Source organism: Nematolebias whitei, chromosome 12 (genome assembly GCF_014905685.2).
Source record: "Nematolebias whitei isolate Nwh7 chromosome 12, NemWhi1, whole genome shotgun sequence".
In the NCBI taxonomy this organism is placed as follows: domain Eukaryota; kingdom Metazoa; phylum Chordata; class Actinopteri; order Cyprinodontiformes; family Rivulidae; genus Nematolebias; species Nematolebias whitei.
Genome location: NC_056509.1, coordinates 33,757,758 through 33,767,713, shown reverse-complemented (window position 1 = coordinate 33,767,713; position 9,956 = coordinate 33,757,758). Strand labels below are relative to the sequence as shown.

At 42.7% G+C, this 9,956-nt stretch overlaps 2 protein-coding genes across 2 annotated transcripts in view; one reads left to right on the top strand and one right to left on the bottom strand.

Moving 5' to 3' along the window:
- The window catches only part of parp1 (poly (ADP-ribose) polymerase 1), an 18,404-nt gene extending 9,530 nt beyond the window's left edge, over positions 1-8,874 (bottom strand). Inside the window, exons 1-7 of the mRNA XM_037685458.1 lie at positions 8,731-8,874; positions 6,793-6,958; positions 5,122-5,237; positions 4,834-5,048; positions 3,164-3,254; positions 1,200-1,316; positions 168-344 (exon numbers count right to left, since the gene is read on the bottom strand). Coding sequence (XP_037541386.1) covers positions 168-344; positions 1,200-1,316; positions 3,164-3,254; positions 4,834-5,048; positions 5,122-5,237; positions 6,793-6,958; positions 8,731-8,853 — 1,005 coding nt within the window. The 5' untranslated portion in view covers positions 8,854-8,874. The remainder of the gene's footprint in view (positions 1-167; positions 345-1,199; positions 1,317-3,163; positions 3,255-4,833; positions 5,049-5,121; positions 5,238-6,792; positions 6,959-8,730) is intronic.
- LOC119418710 (adenosine receptor A2a-like) lies at positions 3,907-4,812 on the top strand. Its single transcript, XM_037686042.1, has one exon. The coding sequence runs from the start codon at positions 3,928-3,930 to the stop codon at positions 4,810-4,812; it is 885 nt and encodes a 294-aa protein (XP_037541970.1). The 5' UTR covers positions 3,907-3,927.
- Positions 8,875-9,956: the final 1,082 nt, after the last annotated feature.

The window sequence follows — 9,956 nt, the reverse complement described above, 5'->3', positions numbered from 1 at the left end:
GCATTCTCCATCCATCCATCCATCCATCCATCCATCCATCCATCCATCCATCCATCCATCCATCCATCCATCCATCCATCCATCCATCCATCCATCCTAGTGAAAACTTATTTATCCCTGTTTTTAAAGAACTTTCATGATTAAGGACACGTTCATCATCATCCCACCTTCGGGGTGAGCCAGTCTTTTCGTTGTGGTTTTCTGGTTTTGAACACACACTTGGTCCAGGCTGAGATGTCTCCTGTGCAGTAATATGAGTCTCCTTTAAACACCAGCTGCCCCCAGCACTCCTTACAGGACTCGAGCGCACCGAAGGCCATGCCGTCGGCCAGGCTGTCCATCACCTGTGAAGAAACAACGCTGCGTTTAGACTCAGGGAGGCGGCAGTTCACACATTTGAGCCCTCTTTTTATCTTCACAACCACTTTGAGGAAAGAAAATCCGTTCAGGTGAGAAATTACTTGAAATTAATAAAAACAGCTTACTTGAAGGAATATGTGTCACACCATATTGCATGCCACAGCTTTGAATAAAGATCTGCATACGTGTTCAGAGTATACATTTCAAAACACGCCCGGCTACAACCACATTATATTTTAGCTTATTATCTGTAAAATGATGGATATTTTGTGATTTCTAAAGGTGAACAGGCTGTGGTGGCCATCTTGAAGCGATTAGCTAATCAGCTGTAGTCTAGATGCACATCTAAGAATTCGTTCCTAAAAATTCTATTAAAGTCTTTACAAATGTCCATAAGATATTTTGCTAACAGAGAGAAAAAAGATGTTGCACAATGCACAGCACTCAGACTATACGTTGTGAATAACTTGCAGCTACTACCATACTAAATCTGATCTTATTAAGTGTCAAACTAACTTAGTTGGGGCCATTTTTGTGTTTTCTAAATTTGCTTAGCTGTGGAGGCCATCTTGATTTAGGGGGGCACCAAATGGTAATCAGCTGTAGATCCACATTCATTGACTACATTTTGAGAATTTCATTAAAACTCCTTTAATTGTTCAGATATGTTGCTAACGCAGAAAAAAAAACAAAAAAAAACAGCAAAAACATTACTGCCAATTCACGCTTCAGCCGTCATCATTGTGGTAATCAACTGTTTTCACCAAAAAAACAAACAAACAAAAAAAAAACCCAGAGAGCCAAGGATTAAATCTGCAAAATGCAGGTTGTTTTCTTACATTAGACTCTCCAGAGGGAACTTCCTGTCCGTTTGCAATCAGCAGCTCCTTCATGTCATTGACTGAACAATACTTCTTCAACTTGTCTTTGATTCCCCAAATCAGCTGGTTTTGATTCTGCAGAAAACACACCATAAACAGATCAGCACAGCAAGATCATGGAAACAAAAAAACACTTAGGTTTACTCTGAAATACACAACGCTCTGTTCTGAAAAGGTTGGGACAATGTGCAATATGTAAATAAACAAAATGTAAGGAACTCAAATCTCATAAACAAGGAAACATAATAAGCATATTATATTTAATTCAGTTTATTTATATAACACCAAGTCACAACAGAAGTCGTCTCAGGGCACTGAACAGAAACATTTATATTAAAAAAATTAAGTTAATAAAATTATTTATCTGAGGAGCAGACTGCTTTGAGTGTGACTTCATCACAAACTCTCATCTTGAGCAAGCATGAAGGCGACAGTGGAAAGGAAAAACTCCCTCATGAGGAAGAAACCTTTAGCAGAACCCAAGAAAGCGGTTCTAGTAACGTTTTTAATGTGGGGGTTAAATGATCAAAAATAACACCAAGATTTTGAACATTAGAGCCGGAGTCCAGATTAATGCCGTCCAGAGAAAGTGAAAGACTGAAAAATTGATTCCTACGGTGCTCAGGTCCAAAAACCAAAACCTCACAAAAGCAGAAAATTTAGGGTCATCCAGGTTTTTATTGTCTTTAAGACATGCTTGTATTGGATTCATTGGGTTTCATGGACAAATATAACTGTGTATCATCAGCGTAACAATGAAAATTTATCCCATGCTGTTTAATAACTTTACCTAATGGGAGCATATTCAAGGTAAAGAGTATTGGTCCAAGCACCGAACCTTGAGGAACTCCATGACTAACTTAGGAGTATGAAGAAGATTCATTATTTACATTTACAAATTGGAATCTATCAGCTAAATATGATTTAAACCATTTTAGAGCCGTTCCTGTAATTCCAATATCATATTCAAGCCTCTATCTAAAGTTTTGACCAAAAAAAAAAGTACAATCTTTGTGGGAAAATAAGGTGATCTTAAATTTTAGAGCAGCATAACAGTTCAAGGAAAGTGAGGATTGGGGGGGGGGGGAACAACCATTTTGCAGCTAATCGGGTTAACATGCAACATGTCAGTAAAATGACTGACATGTAAAAACAATTTTTTAGAGGGGCTCAGAGAAGTAAAGATGGGCAGAGGTTCACCAGTCAGTGCAAAACTGAAACTTCCCACAAAGTTAAGATTATAAACATGTCAAGATTTTATGAATCTGGAGAAACTGAGCTCAAAAGGACAAGACAGGGAGTCAGTGCACTCGTGTTATTCAGCCCCTCGGCACTAAAAAACAGCTCTGGTTCAGTTCTGGACATCCCTGCATGGACTCAGGAACACCTCCACAAATGACCCTCTGTAAACAGTTAACTGTGCCTCCCACCATCAGGCAACAATAGACCCATGTGTGAAGAGAAACGTCACCATCACCTTTGGATCAAAGCTCAATTAAAATAGAATGAAGCAAAGCGGAAAAGAGAGAAAAGGGACCATCAGGCCTTTAAGGGTTAAGCTGCTAGCCTCTCTGATGGTATGGTGGTGCATTGGTGACTCTGGCTCACACATCAGGAAAGGCAGATGATCAATGCAGAAAAGTGTTTGATGGTTTTAGAACTTGTGTTTCCACCCAGGAACCCCCACGCAAAGCAAAAACATAAACGACCTCAATCCAACTTTTTTAAGGTGTGTCGTTACTATAAAAATTTTAAATGGCCTTTTAAAAAAAACACAAAAAAAAAAACGATTCTTAGTTTCAACATTTGTTCTGTTCACTATCATTGTGATCGAAATGTGTTTCTGGACATAAACTGTTTATACATTTCACACAACGTCCAAACTTTTTCAGGTAATGTAAAACCAAACCAGACAGAAGCACCTTCAGCTCCTCTTCCAGCTTCTTCTGCTCGGCGTCGTCCTCGCCCTTCAGCTTTTTGGACGCTCCGTCCACAGCATCGCCTTTGCGTTTCCTGTGAGACCAAACTTTGGTTACAAACTTTGATCGTGGCTCAGAAAGGACAAACAACAAGTGGGAAAAATAAACCTATCCGCGTTAGCTTCCTAAATGAGACGCCAAGGGAGTGAGGACGGGGAACAAACACGCCTGAATCTGACACCTTCGTTCATTAAACTCGTTCGCCGGGGCCTCGTCGGACAACGGACGCGAGTCTTCGCACGCCTGGACGCCCCTCGGCGCCGGCGATGACGTCACTCCGTGTCCGAGTGAGACGCCTCCATCCCCGTGAGGCGCGGCGTTAATGACCGTCCAGGAACAACCAGAAAACGAGACAAACCTCCTCAATCACACAGGAGGCGTGAAGAAATATAAACCAGTCCTGATTCGTTGGGTTTCCTGTGTCTCCTAAATAAACCGTTTTGTCAGCCGACGATCGTTCGAGCCGACGATCGTTCGAGCCGACGATCGTTCGAGACGACTGGTGACGACTTCTGTGCTTTGTGTCACAACTCAGTTTTATTTTAATCCGATTTCCTCTTTTTAGGAAAACCATGGAGAACGCTGCTGCACCGGAGCACCTGCTTTTGAAATCCTCTTGGTTCGCCTCCCCTTTTCTGAACGTTACACCTTCCTCCTCGTCGCCGCCTCCACCCGTAGACGTGGCGATATCCCCCAACGTGCCGTACATGGCGGCTGAGCTCGTCATCGCCTTCTTATCCACCGTGGGCAACGTGCTCGTCTGCGCCGCCGTGGGTCTCAACCGCAAGCTGCGCACCGTCACCAACTACTTCCTGGTGTCGCTGGCGGTCGCCGACATCTGCGTCGGCGCCGTCGCCATCCCCTGTGCCATTTTGACGGACGCCGGCTTGCCGCGCCAGCACTTTCACCTGTGTCTGCTCACGCTGAGCGTCCTCATCATGTTCACGCAGAGCTCCATCTTCAGCCTGCTGGCCGTGGCCGTGGAGCGCTACGTCGCCATCTTCATGCCGTTCCGCTACTGCGCCCTGATGACGCCGCGCAACGCCGCGCTGGTCATCCTCGCCACCTGGCTGCTGGCCTTCCTCATCGGCCTCGTGCCTCTGATGGGCTGGCACAAGACGCCGTCGGATTCCGACGACTGCTTCTTCGTCCTGGTGGTGGACATGACCTACATGGTTTACTTCAACTTCTTCGCCTGCGTGCTCGCGCCGCTGCTCGTCATGTTCCTCATCTACGCCAGGATCTTCGTCGCGGTGAAGCGGCAGCTGCGGCGCGTCGACGCCGAGCCGGGCGGACAGCGCCACATGCGCAGAGAGACCAAGATGGCCGCGTCCCTCTTCCTCGTCCTTTTCCTCTTCGCCGTCTGCTGGATCCCGCTGCACCTCATCAACTGCTTCCTGCTGCTCTGCCCGCGCTGCTCGGTGCCGCTGGAGCTGCTGCTCGCCGCCATCATCCTGTCGCACGCCAACTCCGCCGTCAACCCTTTCCTGTACGCGTACACCATGACGGCTTTCAGGGACACGTTTAAGGCGATCCTCTCGTGCGGCAGGTTTGCTCCGAACAGGAACAACGGCGACGAGACAAACCCTTGAACTAAACGTCTGTCGCCTCACCCTTTGGATTTGACGGCAGGGATCCTCTTCTTCAGCTCGTCCTTGTCCTCCGCCCGCAGCATGTCGAACCCCTTCAGCTGGGCAGCGCTGTACTCGGGCTTAAAGACCAGCTCCTCCCTGGAGCTCACGAAGCACGCCGTGTGGTACCAGCGGTCAATCAGACCCAGGTGAGGCTTCTCGGGGTCCACCAATTTCTTGGAAACACGGATCTGATCCTGCAGCAGAACGCAAAATATTAGAGTATCAGAGCGTCCGAGTTCAGCTCGTGTCGCAGTCACGGCCGCAAACCTTTTCTATTTTCTGCTCGCAGCCTTTGCACGTGCTGCGGTTGGACTTGGCGTATTCCACCGCGAACTCGTTCAGCGTCTTCTCTCCTTTGGCTGCACCCTTCACATCGCCTTTTCCTGCAACAGGAAAACCACAGGTTTATTCTAAAACCAAACAATTAAACCCAAAATAGCAATATTCAAACTTAGCAAGCAGACAAACGGCTGCAACTCGTCGATTCGACAGACATGGAGCTAAATTTTAGTTTTTATTGATCATTTGTTTCACTTTATATTAGATCGATAAGAAAGTTACTAGAGAAGATCACTCTGTTGACTTAATTAGATTTTATCAACTTATTGTGTGAATGTTTATGAAACATTCACTCTGTTGTGATCCATTTTTCTTCCGTACGTTTTTCGGCATCTTTCTCGTTCCATAATTTTTGTGCTTTTTCAACAAATCATAAATCAAAACTTTCAGCTTTTTCAGGACAATCCTTGATTGACTTTTTGTGCAACTTTAGCTTTTTGAAATATTTAGCCTTTTCTACCACTTTTTCCTCATAGAAAATGATCTGAGCTCATTTTAAATCCTTTAGATGTGTTTACAACCTTTTACTGCTCCTTTCATATTTTGTTCTGACTCAGCTTCTTTGTGCAAATATAAACTTTTCTGCAGCTACTTTCAGCTAATTTTTGCTGATTTTTTTTGTTGTTGCTGTATTGTGCCACTTTCAGCTTCTTCCTGCTAACTGCAACATTTTTGTGCTACTAACTTCTTTCTGTTTCTTTCAGCTTATTTATTCAAGTTTTAGCTTTTTCTGCTATTTCAGCTACTATTTAGCTGTTTTAATGCTAATTCAGCTTTTTCAGATAATTCCAGATTTTTTGCACTCATTTAAACTTTTTTCTGAATAATTCAGCAAAATTGTGCTCTCTCCACTTGCTCCTGGTAATTTAAGCTTCTTTCTGCTATTTTAGCTACCATTCAGCAGGCAATTCTTTGTTTTGTTGGTTTTGGCAGGTTTCTATTTTTCAGATAATTTCCACTTATTTGTGCTAATTTCTGCTTCTTTATGCCTAATTGGGCACAATTGTGCTCTATCCACTTCCTTTTGGTAATTCAAGCTTCTTTCTGCCTTTTTTTAGCTACTATTTAGCTGTTGTTGTTTTTTTCTTTTTTGCAATTTTCTGCTTTTTTTCAGATAAGTTCCACTGTTTTGTATTCATTTCTACTTCTTTAAGCCTAACTGGGCACAACTGTGCTCTCTCTTCTGCTAATTTAAGCTTCTTTCTGCCTTTTTTAGCTACTTTTTAGGTATTTTTGTTGTTGCTAATTTCAGCTTTGTAAGCTAATTTACTAATCTTTGTGCTCATTAATACTTATTTAAACCAAATTCAGCAAATACGTGTTCTTTCTGCTTTCTTCTGCTAACTTAGGCTTGTTCATCCATTTCAGCTACTTTTCAGCTGTTTTTCAGCAATAAGCATTCACACTGCATTTTCCCGGGAAATGCAATTTCTCTAGTTTAAATTGTTTGAATTAAAATTGTCTGTTAATAGAACAGGAGTTGAAATTGTTGGGCTATTTTATATATGAATGTTTCTGTTCGGTGCCCTGACACGACTTCTGTTGTGACTTGGCGCTAGATAAATCAACTGAACTGAATTAGCTGGTTTGAGCACCGACCAATTCCTGCAGCTCCTCCGTTCTCGATGGCCTTTTTGATTTTGTCTTGGTCGTCCCAGCGCAGAACAGAAAACCCGGCGATGTCGGCTGGAGACTGAGTGGCCGCTCGCTGCCAGAAGCAGGAGAAGTGGTGCCACTGTGGCACCTTCCCGTCAAACATCGGGGACTGCAGGACAAAAAGAAACGAGGATGACCCCAACGAAGCTGCAGAAAATTCTGGATTTAACAGAACAGACATCATTGGAAAGATTTTTTTTTTTTTTTTGAACATGTTAAAAGTCAAATCTGTGCGTTTGTGACGATGCTGGGGAGGAAAACAGGAAAAACTTGAACTACAAAGATCATAAAGTAAATCTGACAGCAGCCATGTTTCACAATGCTCCTTTTACTGTTCGATAGCTTCATCTGCTTGGGTGACTACGGTAATTATTTGCATTTAATTTCTTATTTTTAGGGCCGATTTATTTACAGAAAGTTTATATTATGTCTTAAAAATCCATCCATCCATTATCTTATTTGCTTCTTCCATTTCGGGTCGCGGGGGGTCACTGGTGCCCATGCCGAGAAGTCACTGTGCGAGAGGTGGGGGACACCCTGGACAGGTCTCCAGTCCATCACAGGGACACATGGAGACAAACAACCATTCACTCTCCCACTCACACCTAGAGACAATTTAGATTTACCAATCAGTCTAACATGCATGTTTCTGGTCTGTGGGAGGAAACTGGAGTACCCGGAGAAAACCCACACATGAACAGAGAGAACATGAAAACTCCACCCAGAAACATCAAAGTTCATGCTCGATAATCCAGGTTAAAAAAAAAAAAAAATCTAACAAAGTTAAGTCAGGTCCTCTGGACACCGGTTTCTTTTTGTTGAAACGTTTCGTCATTCATCCAAAGGACTTCATCAGTCCCATAAGCAGCACACTCACATACGCCAACCAGTTTGATGGTGATAAGATAATTTCTGGAGGCCGCTTGCTATTCACAGATGACACTTGCAATAACAGCATTATAAGCGGGTGATAGTTGAACACCGAGACCCCCGTCCCTGTTTAAACAATGGACGGGTTCTCTTCACAAAGATGGCTTCCTTCACTCCTCTCTCAAAACAACGTTCCTCTTTATCAAGAATGTGAACATCTTCATCCCTGAAAGAGCGACCGCTGGCACTCAGCCCCCCCTGCGAATAGCAACCGGCCATCTGGGCACTAACGAGCCGACGGTCGTCCTTTTACATGTGAATAGATAGTTCTGGCTGTCAGCAGCAAACTGGTTGATCCACCATGTTTGCTGCAGGGTCTCAGACTGAACAAGTCTTTTGGATCTTTGTTTCAACAAAGAAGAATCTGTCCAGAGGACCCCAGCTTCACTTCTTTCATCCTCCCATCCTGAGCAAGCACAGGGCGACCGTGGGAAGGAAAGACTCTCTTTGAGCAGGAAGATTCCTCCATCAGAACCGGCCTCAGAAATAAAAAATAAATAAAAAAGTGTTTATTTAAATGAATGAAAATCCATTAGAGGGTTAAGACTGGATGCAGCAACTGATTATATTTAACTTAAATCTGTGCTGTTTACTGATATAGAAAAGGAAGCGACTGTGGAGCTGCTCCAGAGACTATAAATAAAGAGTCTGACTCTTAAATCAATACTTCTCCATGTGGTGCAGCAGCCTGGAACAGATAAAATCAGTTACACTCATCCAAGATGAAGAGGAAGGCTCTGCTTTTCTTTGTGAGCATGAGAGCCATTAAAATGGTAACGGGAGGCCTCACTTACAACTAAAACCTCCTTAAAACCAAAGTTATGTCCCTCTAAAGTCCTTTTAAAGATTTTATCAATGGGCATACATTATTTAGAAGTCAGCACGATAACAATGAGCACGACAACACGGAGTTTTCCCAGGATAAATGGCTGCAACAGACCGTGGTCTCACCTGCACCATGATGGCCATCCGCAGCGAGTCCTTAGCGATGCTGTCTTTGCACTTCTTGCACGAAGCCCGGCCGGTCTTGGCGTATTCCGCCCGGTACAGCTTGTCGTCCTGGGAGTCGGCCATGTTTCGTTAAAAGTGAGCACGAAACGGAGCGATAGCAAGACAAACTTCTCTCTGAGAGCCACAACAACCGTTGCAAACAAGCAGGAGGCAGAGCGGCCACCGTAGCCCCGCGTGGTTCTGAAAAGAAAAGAGGCGGTTGAAATGAAGATGTCTCACTCTGGTGAGTTTTCCGTGCACCAACGAGTCAAAACAAGCGCCGCCATGTTGAATAAGTCACTCCAAAATCTGTTTTTAATTTATGCTAAATTCAAGAAGCATTGAATTTGTCATACACCAAAGATTTTCTGTGTATTATGGTTGTTCTTTATTTTTCCACTGTTTAAACAAACTTTGAATATATAAATGTTTATTTAAAATAGAAGATAACTACAATTTGACAGGGATGTTCCATCTGTGGGTTTTATGATGACATGCAATAATGAAACAACTATAAAACTGTAAAAATCATCTAATGTAAAGAACAAATTCTCATTTTACAAGTCAGCATTGACTGCATTTTTATAAGCTTGGAAAATAAAGTATTTATGGCTATGGATGAGCCGCTCCACACTTCATTTTGCACCCATTTCACCTTTATTTATATTTTTTGTCATAATTAAAATTACAGTACTTGCCGTATTTAGCGTTTAAGATTGTTTTATGCATTATAGTCACATGTCAGTGTAGATTTTTTTTTTTTTCATCTTTATGTGGTCAATTTGCATCCAAATTTTTAATGCTGTTTTTGGTTGTTTTACATCTTTTTGGCATGTTGTGATGTATTTCAGTTTTTTTAGTCCCTTGTTGTTCCATAGTCGCTTGCTTGATTATTTATTTATTTATTTATTTAACATCTTTTCATTCTTTTCTTAATTTTCCTCGACCCGTTTTTGACTCGTTGGTTCTTCTGGCTCACACTGCTGTGAAAATAATGCTCCCGAGTGAGCCATCATTCTGATCGTATACGATCATTAATTCCCGCGCGAGAAGCAGGCAGAAAAAACCGAGGACAGAGAAATCGATCACACGATTTAACCTAAATAAAACATGAATAAAAAAATTAAATTGTTAAAACTCATTTCTGCCACTTTCATTAACAAAATTAATGTCATAATTATTCAACA